Raw genomic sequence first — 17,257 nt, forward strand, 5'->3', positions numbered from 1 at the left:
AATTGTGAGATATAAATTGAGAACTGCAAGGGCGAAGAAAATCTGAATTGTGAGGAAAACGTTGCAATTTAATTTTTTTCCATGGCAGAAACTGCCTTCTTTACAAGTCTCATTTGCATTCATGCATATTCAGATTTGCCACACAAGAACCAATGAGGTTTGGCTTCACTGATGTCCATCCTGGTGCGATGCATCTTCACCTGGCAAATCTGAATATATGCAAAGGCAAGTGAGATTAATGAAAGAAAAAACGTCTTTTAAATTATAAAAAAAAAAAACTGTTCCTCAATATTATCCCTTCATATAGCTCCAGAGGAAAGCAAAAGCTTTAAGAAACATCCCACACAATTCCTCAGCAGTGAATTAGCATATGAACAAGCACTTATCCTCCAAAGAGGATCGTGTTTATAACACCATGAATATGAACAGGATGTGAAATTAAAATGATGGTGTTGCTGAAAATGTTATTTATCTGGTAGCAATGTCTATGCTCTTCCTAATGTATTTTCTTGGATTTTATATGTACGTTCCTGACTTTTCCTGACAGTGAAGTTGTTGTCAAGCTCTGTGCCCAATGCAACTCTTGTGTTCTTCAGTCTCCGCTGTCCACACTTTTTCAACGAAGTGCCCCATAGATCATCAGGTCTCAAAGGAGATCATAAAGAAAGATCACGACCACAAAGAGGACACTCGTTAGAAACCTTTTGAGTCATAGCATGACAAATGGTAAACACGGCGGTTGTGTAGACTTCGTGAGCAAAGACAGCAAGTCCATTTCAAGTATTATTTGGGACAAGGCCTCATTGTTATTGCTTGTCATTGACAATTTGGTCTCATGAAATCGGCATTTTGTGGCTTTCAGTCCATGTATGTTAGCTTTGAGGAGTTCTAAACAACCGTTCAGAAGTTCTTGAAGATTCTTATGCTCAGCAGGGCTGTATTTAGGCCTAATTGTTCACAAATACACAGTAAAAACAGTAATATTGTGAAATATTATTACAATTTAATATACATTTTAAAATGCATCAACAATTGAATTCAGAAATTGCTAGTAAATTTTGCAAGCAATTTCAAAAAATGCATTGAATTAAACAATTTTGAAGTAAAAAAAAATACAATTCTATTTTCTTGTACTCCAATTATTTTTATTTTATTTGCAACTTCAAAAAAAATCATTTTGTGTCTCATGATCATTCAGAAATCGTTCTAATATTCCAATTTAATGCAATGTGCAAAGCAGTTGTGCTGCTAAGTATTTTTGGGAAAACTATCACTCAATTTTTTTTTTTAGGATTCTCTGATTAATAGAACATTTAAAAGAACAGGATTTATTTGAAATTGAAAGCTTTGGTAACATTATGAATGCCTTTAGTGTCACTTTTGATCAATCTGTTGCTTCCTTGCAAAATAAAAGTATAAACTTAAAAATTTGGTACCCTAATTTTGGTAGTGTATTCTAGAGTACTTGTAAACATTTATAAGTTAACCTTTTGATGAAATAACTCAATTATGGCTCAATTTGCACTTGTAGGTGTAAACAGAAATATCGTTGGACATCTAATCAAATAATAATTGTGTCCTAAAATAAGAAATTCTTCCCCCCAAATAAAACCTGCCTCTAACTAGCAATAGCAAGTAGCTGTGACATAAACAAAAGGCTAAAAAAGGAGGCAAGCCCATCCATATGTTTCTAGGTTGACGTGTATATATAGATTAGCACTTGATGTAAAACGGTGTTTCCCGGTGTTTCCCTTTCTCTCTGTTTTCGTAGCATACTGATGTTGTCAAGTGACATTGTTCTGTTTGATTCGCTTCTCTTTTGCTCTTTGTATGGTAATAAATTGCCCTGAATTTCACATTTTAAGATCTGAAATTATGGTTATTCATATAATGTCATCATAATTACAGGGCTGACCATGACTTTATTCCAATTGTCAGATAAATAACAGCGTGGGACACTGGCAGGCAGTTAATTATAGTTGTGTATGCCAGCAGGAGTGGAGGAACTGGGGGTTGATAGCTGAAACAGAAAGTATAAAGCCCAGCCCCAGAGGTTAGCGCATTAATTGTGGCCAATTTTAAAATCAGCATCAGGTCATTGACTCCGCTGCTGAATATTACCTGACATTTCTGTGTGTGTTCACTGGGGAATTTAATGTTGAGCGGCAGCTGATTTATTACGGCATGTAAAGCGAGTGTGGTTTTATTAATAATCTGTTTTAATTGCCCTGCTGTATAGTGTGAGAGCATATATTTGAATGGTTGTTTCCATCTGTTAATGCATCATATGGTAATTTATGAGTATGAAGAGGATTTTTGTTGTTGTTGCTGTAAAATTGATTGATTGATTTGTGCAGTGGCTTAGAGGTTCACACATGCACAGACACGTTAGATTTTCCCAATTGCTGTTATTAAGATGAACATATATCTCCGGTGAGCTCTTAAGGTTTTGATGTATTTGGAGGATGTGCATTCTTACTGTCAGCACAGTTTTACATCAAGTACACTTTCAGATATTTAAGTTCGATGTTAAATCCCATTGTAGTGAGTTTTACTTCTTCCTGTAAAGTTGGTAGCCAAGAACTGGTTTTTATTCCAAACCAGATATATTTTTCAAAACCCGAATGAATGGCCATTTACATGTGTTTTATTTTATGTGAGGCAAGATCTGTGTATTTTTTGAAGAATACACATTGAGTTTTGACAGTGGTGTTATATTTGAAATAAATTGAAAAAACATATCATATTTACTGTTTAAATATTGTTATGCTGTATAATGGTAAAAGACTGAAGGGGTCATTTTCATAATTTGGCAGTGGAAATAAATTCCTTTCTTATAAGGAACTTTAAACTTTTGGTAGCTTTTGGTGCAGACAAACTCTTGATGACAATGTCATTTATTATTTTGTTTGTTTTTGGTAACACTTTAGTATAGGGACCAATTCTCACTATTAACTAGTTGCTTATCAGCATAGCTATTACAAACATTTTGGCTCTTTATTAGAACTTATAAAGCACATATTCTGCATGAGCATATTCTACATCCCTGATCTTACCCAATACCTAAACTTAACAACTACCTCACTAACTATTAATAAGCAGCAAATTAGGAACTTATGGAGGCAAAAGTTGTAGTTAATGGTTTGTTAATGGCGAGAATTGGATCTTAAAATGTGTGACCATTTTCTTAAATACAGGAACCATTTAACTGTGGTTTCAGAGGCAGGAGTTTCACAGGTAGACGTTTGATATCATTTCATATAAAACCACCATGTGTTGTGACTGCATTCTCCAGTGCTTTGCTTACCCTCACCATCTCTCTGGGTTATCTGAAATGACGGATGGAGATTGATAAATGGTATATGTTTACGCTTAGGTTAACTTAATTAGCTTCTCAGGACTATCCTCTGTGTAATCCGCTACACCCGGAGCTCTTCGCAGACAAGCCGATAGACTGGTGAGCCGGCAGGCTTCGATTCCCCAGCCACAGCGGTAGCTTAATATCATAAAGGCTTGCTCCTTTCAAGAGAGTGTGTAAGAGAGAATTTGAACGGAAGCTTGTTTTGTTAAATGGTACGAGTTTGCTCTGAAGCGTTAAAGGATAACAAGTCCTTGCTTGGTCATTAAAGCAGTCTCTGCAGAGAGAAATGTGTGCTACAGGAAGTGGGCGAACTGCAAACACATTTGAGGTGATTATAGTGTGTGTGCGCCTCGAGGGAGCGCTGGATTATACAATACTCGAGCCCAGAGCCCGTTGCAGCGGTTGCAGAGCTGCCTAAGGGCCGCTGGATTATTGAGGTCGCCCCTGTTTTTCAGCAGGATTACTGCCTGAAATTCACCGCTAACATACTTTCCCGGTTATATAACATCGACACAGGGTAATTGTTGTAATTGCATCATAAATGTGGGTATTATCGTAGGCGGACCTCCCCGTACCTGCTTTAGGTTTCCCCGAAACCCCTACACATACATGAGACAATCTGTTGAATAGGGAAATTTCCAGAGTGAATTTGAGAAAAGCTGGGTTTAACACAGTTGACTAGTTAGTTTCAATTTATTATAATTATTATCATTATTATTATTTGAAATGTAGAGCACAGCATTTACTTGTGCTAAGCCCCAAAAGGGAGCATGATAATTTAAAAATAAATAAATAAATTTAATATAAAGGTCAAAACTATAAAATCCTGGTCTGGGTGCAACTCTATGGGAGGCCATAAATGGACATGGTGGGGCTTTGGGGAATATATAAATAATTATGAATGAATGAAATGAAAAAGGTGCAACTCTATGGAGAGCCAAATGGGAGGTGATAAAAAAATATATATATATTTCACCACCCATTTGGTTCTCCATAGTTGCACCTTTTTCATTCATTCGTTCATTCTGATTAAATGTAGTTTGTCATTTTTCCCTCTGTCGTTATTTTACTTTTACTGTTTTATTTTCTGGTTTCATGTTTTTATTAATTTTTTGTATCAAACTTAATCTGTTGCTTTTTATTTTAATTATTTTTACAGTCAATAACTTTTTTTTGTCTTCCAATTACTATGGTTTATTTCACCAAAAAGGTTTACATGTATTTTTCATTGTGGCGCAAGTTTAATAAAAGGTTTAGGTTGTTCTGCTCAGTAATAACTAAACATAACTATATATGGTTATATGGTTATGAATAGATACATATACATAAATATATTATTGTAACATATAAATTAGGGCCGGGACTTTAACGCGTTAATTTAGATTAATTAATTACACAAAAATAACGCGTTAAATTTTTTTACCGCATTTTAATCGCACTTATTTTTGCACCGCGGAACGTTTCTCACTGGATGAGTTTCGGCGGACCGATTATACTGGAGCACCAACTAGCGTTCAGACTAAAGGCTGTTTTCTTTTTTTCTGTTCCGTTCTTTGGTATCTCCAAAGAACGGACTTGCGTTCTCGTGGAGACCGGTCTTACCAAGCTTCCTTGGAAGAACAAACTCGGAAGGACGCGAGAACACAGAACGCACACTTATGAGAACTGAGATGTACTGTGTTCTTGCTTAACTGACCGCATAATCTCAGCATAAGCAGCGACCAATGAACAATAAATATTACAAAATGTCATAACTTATTAAAACATTTCATACTATTATAGATATTACTTTCATATAATTGTATTGTTTTATTTTACAGCGTTATATGTTTTACTGTTAAGATTCATTTTAATATGCCAATAAAAATGCAGACTTTCTCCGGGTCTTATAACTTTATTAAAATTAACCAAAACAAAACGATAAATGCTTACTTTCAACTTGAAGAGCCGTTAAGTATTTGTGAGAGCGACTTTAAAGCTTACAGGCTTCCGTACACCGGCCGCCCACAGCGTTTTCTGGGATTTCTAACGGCTCGATTCTCTCAAGTCTGCACTCGATGCATCCTCAGTTTCAAGAACATATCCGGGCACTTTCATGCATCCTCTGTACTTGCGTTCTTGAGAATTGGAACTGAACTTCGACGGTTAATGATGACGTAGAACGAGAGCACAAGGACGCAAGATCGCTGAAGAACGCATATTGAGAAACAGCCAAAAACAAACCACAGTGAACATGGACAAAGAAGCTGATGAGACCGCTTTGGTTGGCCCTGTGGATGGGAAATTTAAAAATCCATATAAAAAAAAACTTACTTCTCACTGTTCTCAGGTCAAATATTTATATGCGATTAAAATGCGATTAATTTCGATTAATTAATTACAAAGCCTCTAATTAATTAGATTAATTTTTTTAATCGAGTCCCAGCCCTAATATAAATACATTATAACATACGTACATATTTAGCATTATAAAATGGAGCTGACAGAATATTCTGCTGAATTGCGAACGTAATCCATGAGTTTTTTTTTTTTTTAACTCTGTATTATTTCTTTATTTTCCCATCCTTGTACGAATCTCTTGTATTTGCTGGAAACCATGTGGAGGTGATTGTGTGTTTCCGAGAAGCATGTGTCGGCCTTGGTCTCAACAAACACGTTTGTCCACTTGATTGCCAAGAATTCATTAGAGTCTAGAGGACTCGTTCGGCTATTAACAGTGGCTTTTTTCAATCGTTTGCCACTGTTATGTTCTTGTTAAGAGTTTGCTAAATCTGTTACGAGTGGCTCTTCAACGTCAAAATAATTGCTTCACATCTTCACAGTCCAGCAACAAGAGCGCAGGCAGACACTTTAGCATGGATGGTAATACACAGAGCCACATTAGCAGCGTCTGCTCATTACTGTGATGCGTCTGTGCATCCACCGTATTGAAGAGGTCATGATCAGCCTGTAAACACATGCAAGTGAATTGACAGATGCAGCAGCAGCAGTCTTTTCTCAAGATTTTCACGAGATTTGGTTTGCCATCCATGTCAGGCAATTTGCATAATGTAGATTAGTAAAATGTTACACTTGTGTATGAGGCTGTGTTGGGAAGTGTCTTAAAATGCCCACTGATTATGGTCCCTTATAAAGCATTGAGAAGTTTGATTCAATGCTTTATTTAATCGGTTCACTATTTCAACTACAACAAAAAAATTTGATGATGAAATGTATATATTTGCCTCTGTTCAAAGCTTTAGTACGTCTTTTTTCTTTTTGCAAGTCTCTTATGCTCACCAAGTCTGCAATTATTAGATTTTTTTATTTTTTTTAAATAAAAAAAAGTAAAAATATTATTGCATTTTAAAATAACTATTTTAATATTTTTGTTTCCTTTGGTTAAGCAGATTTCTCTCATTTTAATTTATATAGAATTTATATTGCTCAAGAAAGATTTCTTATAATTAAATTTTTATGTAAGGGTAGGGCAATATTGTGAAATTGTATTTTAAAAGAACTTTTATATTTTATATTAAGTGTATTGTTTTTCTCATTTTAATTGATATAAAATTTATATTGCTTAACTAATATTTCTTATATATTAAAATTTTATACATAAAGCATGCTGCTTAATATTTTGTAATATTTTTGTTTATTTATTTATTTGTAAATAGTTAATTTATTTGAAATGGAAATCTGTTGTAACATTATAAATCGTTATAATCCCTTTTGATGTGTCCTTGCTGAAGTGTATATTTTAAATTGCGTATATTAGTGTATATTATGTTTTTGTTGTTGTTGTTGTTTTGTTGTTCGTAAAATGAGTTTTTAAGACTGACATTGTTAAAATTATTACAACTTCTAAAAACACGACTTAAGCTTCTGTTTGGGGTCAAATGAACTGAAAACCAGCCTAATTAATCAGGCTTTCTCTAAGACATTTGTTTGACTAGTCGATTTTGAAATGAAGTAGTTTTTCACACCCTTATGATGAGGTTACATACTTCCTTTTGAATGCAGTTGCTCTGCGCTAATGCTGAGAACCTCTGACAGGGCCGGGGCGAAGCGTTACGCTGGCTCACCTCGCTTTGTTAAAAACACCCTGCTGAAGGCCTGTCAGATTGATGTTCAGAAAAGATTGTTCTATTTCCCTCATTTTTCCCCCTCGTAAGTTACGGTTATACGATTCACTTTGACGTGAGCTAAAGCCTCTCTAAATGTCATGTGTTGATTTTATGGCGATAAGTGATGGCCAAAGACAACCCCGCATGTTGTTGTGCTGTTAAATGATCTATGTAGCATTTATTGCTCTCGACTGTATTCAAAGCATTTTTCCATCCTCGCTGCTGGGCGAGAGGCCGTTCAATAGTCCCGGATAATTTATCAGGCTCAAAGAATTAAGTAAGCTACATGGCGGCAATGAATTGTTATTTTACTCTTCACGCCATCCGCTCCTATTATCTTTCTGCTTTGCTGTAATCCTGCCTATTTTTGGCCCTCTACTTTATGCCGAGTTGAGTTTGACAGCCGTCCTCTCTCTCTCTCTAAAGCACGAGTGGGTATGCAGCGTGTAGGCTGGTGACTTGCTGGCAGAGACGAGCGTTTCATCACATGCTAATTGAGCAATAGATGCCGGCGATAAGTGCCTGCTTACGGCTGCGTCTGCTACATTCACCTGTCTCCTCCATTAGAGGCTGGTCTCTCTCGCTTCTACACCAGCACAGAATCACAGGAGTGGGCCTTTTTTCCTTCCTTTCCCTTATTTTCCTCCATTAACCATGTTTGTGTGCTTGTCCCTGTTATCTCAAGCTGTTCTCTGACTGTCCTTCTCTGTGACCTGCAGATATTTATTTATTTATATATATATATATATATATATATATATATATATATATATATATATATATATATATATATATATATATATATATATATATATATATATTTATTTGATAAAATATGTATTTAATTTATCCTGCTATTTTATTTTATTAATATTGTTCATTGCCACATTACAGTGACTCTTTATTTGTCAGTTAATTAATGCATGCTATGGTCTCTTTGTCTGTGAGCAAGAAAGATCAACTTGCAAGTGTTTACATTGTGTCCTGTGATCATGATCCATGTGTAAATATATTCATGCCACCTCAGTGCTGCTTTAAAAAGTGTTGTGGCATCATGCACTTAGACAAGAGTCTGATATATATTGTCATATATACTATATGCATTGTTGATGCACAGAATTAATTATATGAAAGTCTGATTTAATTAAAAAAAAATTATTTTGTATTTTATTTTATTTTATCCAGGCATTTTACGCTGAAATATATATAAACTGAAATCAAATTTTTTTTTTTTTTTTTTTTTTTTTTTTTAAGTAAAACATTTTCTCAATTCAGTGAAAATAATTAAAATAAAATTGTTCATTGTTTGGATGTTGGTATGCAATGCTTCTGTCATAAGCCAATGCTCGTATTCTCACAATGGGCAAATATTGGCCAGTATTTCAGGCTGGGTGTAAGATGCTCAATCACCTTGGCTTATGTGTGTGTTTTTCCAGTGCGGGACCCAAGGGCGACAACATCTATGAGTGGAGATCCACCATTCTGGGCCCTCCAGGTTCAGTGTATGAGGGAGGTGTGTTCTTTCTGGATATCACCTTCTCTTCCGATTACCCCTTCAAGCCACCAAAGGTACAGTATGGGAAAACGTCTTCCCTTTTTATTCATTCTTTTTGAGGTTTTAAAAAGGAGATGCTTAATCCTGCTTCTAGAGATCTTCCTTCCCACGTTGGTTACTTACCGGTCTAATTAAAGTCTTGAAAATTACAGGCAAGTGTACCAGGATGGAGGTTTGGAACTGAACTCTTAAGGCTCTGTTTCATGCTTTTTCCTGCCTATATAGGCTGCTGCCTTTCAAAGGGAGAATTCTGACTGACACAGCAGCTTATTAGTGAATGATACATGAAATACTTTTGAATGCCTTAGAACTTGGCCAGAAGAAGGCGTCTTAGAAGGCAGCATCATCATGCTTTCAGAAGCTGCACAGGCAGCTCATTACGTTTCGCAATGGGATCTCAATATAAATGCAAAATCAAATGCATTGGAACATATTTGGAAGCACTTCAGACTCAATACATCAAAGCTGTTCTTGAATACGGGGCAGAACATAAAACAGCTGTATCAGCCATTTGATGCTGTTCTTCAGAATAGAAGTTCATGAATCAAAGTCCCATGACATTTCTAACCTATATAACAGTAAATGATCATTTAAATATTATACTGTATAATCGGAAAGTTATTTACATTTATTTACTATGTATTCCACTGTTTTTAATTCTACATCAACTATTGTTGGATATATGTTTTCAAATGTTTTCCCAAACACACTGAGAAAAAAAAAAGTCTGGCTTTGAAACAATTTTCACGTCGACTGGTAGTAAATACACCAATAAAAACAAAGAAACAAATAACATGAACTTTTAAAGTAGAAAGGCTGAAATAGTATTTTCTTGTAAAACAATGTTTTATTTACAACATCAAAAATATTTTTTTACAGTGCAAGCTCTGATGCATATTTTAAAAAGCAGAATTAAAAATAAGAATATAAGAATTATATGAGACAAATAAACATAGTAGTAAAATAATCCACACATACAAAAGTCCATATTCTGGAATTAAAGTTTTTGTATTTATAAATGTAAAATAAAAAATGTTATTGATGATTGTTCACTATTTCTAGGGCATTAATCTTACTCTTTTATACAGATGGTAAGATGTTCTTGCTTTCATTAAATTTCAAGATGGAGAACAAAGCTTTTCACTGAAAATATGTCTGCTGATATAATTTGTAATGGGGAAAAGGCTATTAAACTATTATAGTAAAATACAAAACTGAAGCATTTTCACAAGTAGACTCTTGAACCCTTCTGTTTATGTGTGTTTTGCTATTATTAGTCTCTAGTCGGTCACAAAGAGCAGTGGCCTTTAATTAAAATGTATTAGCTCTACCAAGGACACTCTGAAACGGATCATTCAGAACAGGTATTGACCTCTGTTAATATACCTCAAGGATAATGTGAAGCTGAACGATTATGTTTGTCTGTTTTGTGTACTGCTTAAATGAACGTACTCCTTCGAGCACCAGCTAATTCCAGCATAAAGCAATTAGAGAGATGCCGACAGGCAGAGATGTGGTTTAGGGAAGCTGGTTTACTACGGCTCCGGCTATAGAGGTGAACGAGTCAACCATGGCATTTCGGATTAATTAGTATCCGAATCTCCTTCCTCAGCATGTTTGGGAATTTGCGCCGCTCCTAGTGGCTCTCCGCCTCAGTCTGGCCCTCATCTCGATCATCAGCGGCGTCTGTAAACAACAAGTTTATATAAAACTCATGGGTTGGAGGGGGCTCTTTGTTCAGATCAAGCCACTCCAAAGCTCTAATCCACTAATTATAAACAGAATTCATCCTCTGCGGTGGATGCCGGGAAGAGCCGGCGGCCCACACCCCCTCATTCTTTTGTCACCAGATGAAATGCAGGGCAACTTGGGGGCCGATCTCGCCTACGATTGTTTGGGCCGGTGCTCTGTGAAGTCGTTGCCCATGCGGCTTGGTTTGTGGTCCGCTAATCTGTGCTTTTGTGAATGAGTCTGTGTTTGGGAGCAGAGCGGAAAAGACACAGAGAGACAGGCGTTTCATCCTAAAAGTCTATCTAGAAATAAGAGTATCGACTAACTTGAGCTGTAAAAGGCTCTAATGCATTGGCTTGTTTACAGAGCAGTTTGGTTGGGTCATAATGTGCATTTAAAAAGAGCTCTTTCTCTTTTATTTTGTGTCTTGTCTCTTTCTTTCTCTCTGTCTGTCTTGAAACTCTAAAACCCTACCTGGCTGGCTGCTGCCTACACAGATGCCTTTGTTACTAAGCTAATGATGCCAAAGGATGATAATTCAGTAAAGATCTGATTTTGGCTTTGATTAACATTCAAATCAATTCAACTATCAACAAGGTCACTTGCTGTCATTTGTATCTGAACTAATGGGGCATTTACATTACATCGCTTTCAACAAAAACCTGAAAAAGTTTTATACGACAATGGTGTTTTTGAAAAAGGATTTCAAAGAAAAAACAATATCGTTATTGTCTCCGTGTAATCTACAAAAACACGAATTTGTGAAAATGGTGAAGTCATGCTCATTCATATTATGTGTTTGCATAGTGTTTCTGTACAAAGTAACGTTACCAACTACTGGCCTGGCGTGCATAAAACAACATTTGTCATTTTTGCGGATTCATGTGAACTGGGAATGCTTTAGCTATGTCATTGTTTGGATGCAAATCTTATACAAAATTCTAAGAAAAAACTTTCCATATATATACTTTTTATTGTGTTTAAATGGTGTATATAGCATTTTATTTATTCAAATATGTTTATTAATTTATATATTAATTTTCAATTATATTTTATGCTTATTTTATGTCTGTGTTGCATTAAATATACTAAAAATATTGTGAAACACATTAATATTAAATTATAATTAATATTACATTTGTAATCTTTTGCAAAAGTCCAAAATTCTGGGGCAAGTTTAACATTATAGCCACCTTAAAACTCTCAGCACATACAGTACAATATTGGGTAAAGTAGGAACATTTCTCAATATTTATTAAGTGAATATGTGTTGCATTAAATAGTAAATATTGTGCTGTATGTAAAACATTGTACTTGTATTTTTTATATATAAAAATACTTATGTGACTATGTTTACATTCAACATTTCTCTTAACTTGAGAGCATTCTTGGATTAATATTTCTGTGTAAAAGTGACTCAGGAATGCTTGACAAAGGGATGGCCAAAACAGTAAATATTGTATGTTATAATGTGTGATTTAAAAAAAAATATATATTTTATTTTATTAGTTTAGGATAATAAATATCCTATCAGTATTTTATTTTGCAGATGTGCAATGCATTTCTGTTTATTGTTAGCTTACATTTGACTAAAAAAGCCAGCTTCTCAACTTTAGGAACAGTCTGCATTGCTAGTGTCACTATGATGCCTTTACATACTATAGAGTCAGCTCACTAGGTATTTCTCTCATAGGGGGCAAATGTCATGAACTCTGTCTTGTTTTGTTTCCCAGCATTGGCCGTGAGGCCTCACACAGGCTGCCCCCATGTTATGCTGGCTGTGTTTTCGGACTCCAAGACCACCGTGTTCATACAATACCCGCATTGTGCCAGGCAGGCAGGGTTATTCTGGTCGCTCGGTTTATGCTGCATCATGTGACGGACGTCTTAGTAGCTGCTGCAGGGGGCAGAGTGAGACGCAGTCAAGAAACAAGAAGCACTCTTTATGTGCTAAGGGAGCAGACAAACGCATGACTCGGTCTATCCCTTGACCCTTATCTGGCAGACTCGGCCCTCCCACAATACTGCAGTCAGTGGCATCCCGTTGGTCCTATAAGCCAGGGCCAGAAATCATCAATACTCTAGATAAGGGCTACTGACACAGTTGAGAAGCTGGGTCAGGTTAAGCTTGCTTGGCTCTCTTTTCTCACTGGATCGATAGCTTTCAGGATTCAGCCCTGGTTTCTGAGAGAGCCGCTAATGAGAGTGAAAGCTGCCATCCAGCTCTATAATGAAAGCCCTGTTAAAGCGTGGTTCTGGACTGGTGAGCTAACATCATCCCTTTTTAGATGGAGTTGTTTTGTGATGGTTTTGGTTTCCTCCTCCTGGACAGGTCACGTTCCGCACGAGGATCTATCACTGCAACATCAACAGTCAGGGTGTGATCTGCCTGGACATCCTGAAGGATAACTGGAGCCCAGCTCTGACCATCTCGAAGGTCCTTCTTTCCATCTGTTCTCTGCTGACAGACTGCAATCCAGGTGAGTACAGTAATTCAAGGCTAAGAAAATGGCCTAAGCCATAAGCCTAGCTTTACTAGTAAAATCCGAGGTCAATAAATGTGCATTTAAAATGAGAGTTCATCCAAAAATGAAAATTGTCATCGTTTAATCACCCTAATTTCGTTCCAAAAATGCACTTTGTTCTGTAAAACTCAGTGGGCCTCGTTCACTACAGGAAAGATATTGGTGAAATATTTGTTGTAATTGTAATTCACAGATTTTGTTGATTCAAAAATATCTTTTAACGAGATTAAGAACAAATTCATGTTTTAGGTTGAATTTTTTCATGAGAAGTTCGTTTGGATCCGGTCGTTTGGATCCAACTGACATTCAAAATATCATCTTATGTGCTCCACAGATTCCAGACAGGTTTGGAATATCATGATTATGAGGGAATGAGGACTCATTTTTATTTTTGGGTGAACTATCCCTTTAATTCTGGTCCTTCTATGCAGAACAAGACAAGCTATGAACATTGCAGATTGTATTCTTTATGTCACAGCCACCTGTAGTACCAAAGATGCTATTGAGATCAGAAGAAAAAAATAAATCTGTAATTTTCTTGTTTATCTACAAATCAGTAATTGCAGAACATCTGTTTCAGTGTTCATGCTCTAATTTCGTACCTCACCTAATGCTTCATTGCATAACTCAGGTTTGCTAAAAGGTCTACACCCACCAGATAAAAATAAAATTATTTGATTAGATGATTCGGACCATGTGGATTTTCCTGTTAATTTGCGCTTTTGATACTTTTATTTCGCTGAAGGCCCTTAGGCAGGGGTGTCTGATCCTGCTCCTGGAGAGACACCCTCCTGCAGAGTTCAGCTGCTCCAACACACCTACCTGGATGTTTCTATTAATCCTAAAAACCTTGATTTGCTGCTTCAGGTGTGTTAAATAATTAAATTCAAAGGTTAAACTCTGCAGGAAGGTATGCCTCCAGGAGCAGATCTGCACACTTCTGAAGAAACACAGAGAAATAAATTCTTTCGACAATATTCATGTTCATCCATATCATATATACACAGTGCCGAATAGAACATTCCTAAGTTCTATACTAAATAAAGATCAACCAATATGCTCTTAAAGCCACAGTCCATTGTCTCTAAAACATACAGTATTTTTATTAAATTGTGCTGGTTTGTTACTTCACAAACACCCTCAAATAATATTTTTTTTTTATAGCAGAGTCAACCCTGAATCCATTTTTTTTTTTCATTCTATTTAATGGACAGGACAGTAGAGAATGACAGGAAAGTGTGGGATTGGCAAAGAAACACGAGTCTGGACTTCAAACTCGGGTTGCCAGATGTGCAGTTGCACTATATGTCAGCGCTCTAACCACTAGGCTATCATTTTTAAATCCATTTTTGAGTTTTTATCTAAAGCAAAGTTTGAAAACCTGATATATATTGTATACTATTTCAACCTGTTGCTTACCATGAACAATCCAAGGAACCAACCAGTATTCATTTGCACACTGACAAAGCCTCAAATGGGCAAAATCAGAAGAAGAAATAAAGATATAAATAAAAATAGAACTTTAATGTATTTATTTATTTAATTAGATATCCATTATGCCAGAGTTTACTGTTGCGTAAAAATCAAAGGAAAATTGTTTGATTTAAAGAATCTTGGCCCAAAACCATATCCTACATTCAGGGTTGTTATTTTGTAAAACTATTAAAATAATTGTCATTAATTGAAAAAAAAAAAAACTGAAATATTTGATGAAAAGCACTTGTCTGATGAATATTACATTAAAAAACTAAAATGAAAAGACAAATGAAAATTAGAAATGTTGACTTGGCAAGTGTTAGTTGAAGTACAAAAATGACTAAAAAGTGAAAATATAAAAAAATAATGGCTAATTCAAAATATTAATAAATACTATAATTATTTATCATATTTATGTGAAGTTGAAGCTGAAGTATGAACTTTAGGCTTCATGTTGCATGCTTCTAGTCAGGTTCATTTTAGCCCCAAACGAACAAAATCAGAAGCAGAAAGCAGAAATAAAAATACGATTCAAAAATATTTATTTATTTAATTTAATACCTGTTATGCCAGCATGGAGTTTACTGTTTCTTAACCTTAAAATCAAATGGAAATACTGAAATCGTTCTAAATTCAGCCGTGTTATTTTGAACTAAAATTAACAAAATCATTTTCATTAATCAAAAAAATGTGAAATTAAACGAATCCATAAAATTTTTTTAAATTATAAAAATAATTAATAAATTATAAAAATAATACTAAAATAACACTGCCTATACATAAAAAAAAAACGGATTCATTGAATCCTGAAAAGATTGATCATATTCATGTGATGTTAAAGCTGAGGACTTCATGTTGCATGTTTCTAGTCAGGTGTTGTTGCTTGAAGTGAAGGTTTTGTCGCGAGTAAGGAAAACCAGACCTTTCGGAAGAGGCCTACAGTTTGGAATCCTGTAAAGCGCGTCATGGTGTTTGTCTCGAAAACATCTCTGACATTGTTGTGTCAGCACATGACAGATGTGTCTGTTGAATCCCACACGGCTCTTTCATTTACTCTCCACGATGGCTCGCTTCCCACTGCTTCTCTCTCTGTGTCCTTCCCAGCGCAGGCCTGTCTGCGTCTTTCAGAATACTGTGTTCTCGCTGACTCCCGGGTATGAGAATGTCTCACTTTTTTCCTTTCCGTTCTTCTTTTTTTTTTTTTTGTCTCCGTCTCTCAGCGGATCCTCTGGTGGGAAGCATAGCTACTCAGTACCTGACCAACAGAGCAGAGCATGACAGGATAGCTCGACAGTGGACCAAGAGATACGCCACATAGACGGCGCCTGCTCGCTCGCCCTCCCATCCACCCCCACCTGTGCACCACCCCCTTCATCCTGGCTTCCCTTTGTCTGCCCCTCCCTCCCGCACTCTTCTCCAGCTCTGCCCCAGTTCCCCATCACCCGCAGGAGTGTAAAGATCCAGGAGAGGCAACTTTACAACGTGCAACAAATCTTTATAGCCTTTACAATACGGACTTCTGTGTATATGCCATACTGATTCTACCCCGTGTTTTTGCCCGATACGGACTGGGAGCGCAGACAGGACCCGCCAAGGTGTAAAGGCTGCCGGAGTAGAATTTTGTAGCTGTAGATTTAGTTCTGTTTAAAAGCCTACTTGCAAGTCTTGCTTCTTTGGGATATAAAAAATGTATTTTGTGATGTAATAAGGAAAATGTTCCTAAAGTCAACCAAATATTATGGTGCATTTTAGCCTAATTCATTATCTGTATAAAGTCAAAGAAAACGACAAAAAAAGAAGAAAAAAAAAGAAAAACAAGCTGTAGATTATTAGAAATTGTCATTTATATGAGACCCACACTCATTTCCAGTTCTGTGGTACATGCTGTTGTGAATCTGTTATACCTTTGTCAGTTTGTAATGAAGCGATCTCATTGAACGTTTTGTAGCTCTGCTGAAATGAGCAACCACTGTAACATCTCCTCCAACACAATAAAAAAGAAAACTGTCCCCTGGGTGAGGTGTTTGTGTGTGCTGTTTTCTCAAATGATGTCTGCTGCTCTCTTTACGCCTGCATTAAGGTCTGATCGGATCATAAATGATGGACTAAATAATACATTGCCATTCAATTTTGATTTCTTTTGAAAGAAATTCAGCTGGGATGCAATAAATGGGTCAAAAGTAACAATGAAGTCATTTAAAATGCTACAAAAGATTTTAAATAAATGTTCTTATAAACTTTGTATTCATCAAAGAGTCTTGGGAAAAAAAGTATTATGGTTTACACAAAATATTTAGTACAATTGTTTTCAACACTTACAATAATAAGAAATGTATTCAAAAACATTAAAATCTCACCAACCCCAAACTTTTAAATAATAGGCTTTAATTACGTGGAGAAATCTCAAATTTCTTTATTTTAAATAATTTGTTTTTAAAGGGCCTTATTTGGATCATTTTTACCTTTTTTCCTAATATTTATGAATGGATTTTTTTTTTAACCC

General features: G+C 35.8%; 1 protein-coding gene across 2 annotated transcripts in view; it reads left to right on the forward strand.

Moving 5' to 3' along the window:
• LOC306877210 (ubiquitin-conjugating enzyme E2 E3) overlaps positions 1 to 16,861 on the forward strand; it is a 38,936-nt gene extending 22,075 nt beyond the window's left edge. The window contains exons 4-6 of one of the 2 annotated variants that reach the window (XM_079428806.1): positions 8,904 to 9,036; positions 13,086 to 13,233; positions 15,975 to 16,861. In XM_079428806.1, coding sequence (XP_079284932.1) covers positions 8,904 to 9,036; positions 13,086 to 13,233; positions 15,975 to 16,072 — 379 coding nt within the window. In that variant the 3' untranslated portion in view covers positions 16,073 to 16,861. Of the gene's footprint in view, positions 1 to 8,903; positions 9,037 to 13,085; positions 13,234 to 13,612; positions 15,093 to 15,974 lie in introns of those variants that run through there. The other variant, XM_079428807.1, reaches the window with a different exon arrangement.
• Positions 16,862 to 17,257: the final 396 nt, after the last annotated feature.

Source organism: Barbus barbus (genome assembly GCF_936440315.1).
Source record: "Barbus barbus genome assembly, chromosome: 11".
Lineage (NCBI taxonomy): Eukaryota > Metazoa > Chordata > Actinopteri > Cypriniformes > Cyprinidae > Barbus > Barbus barbus.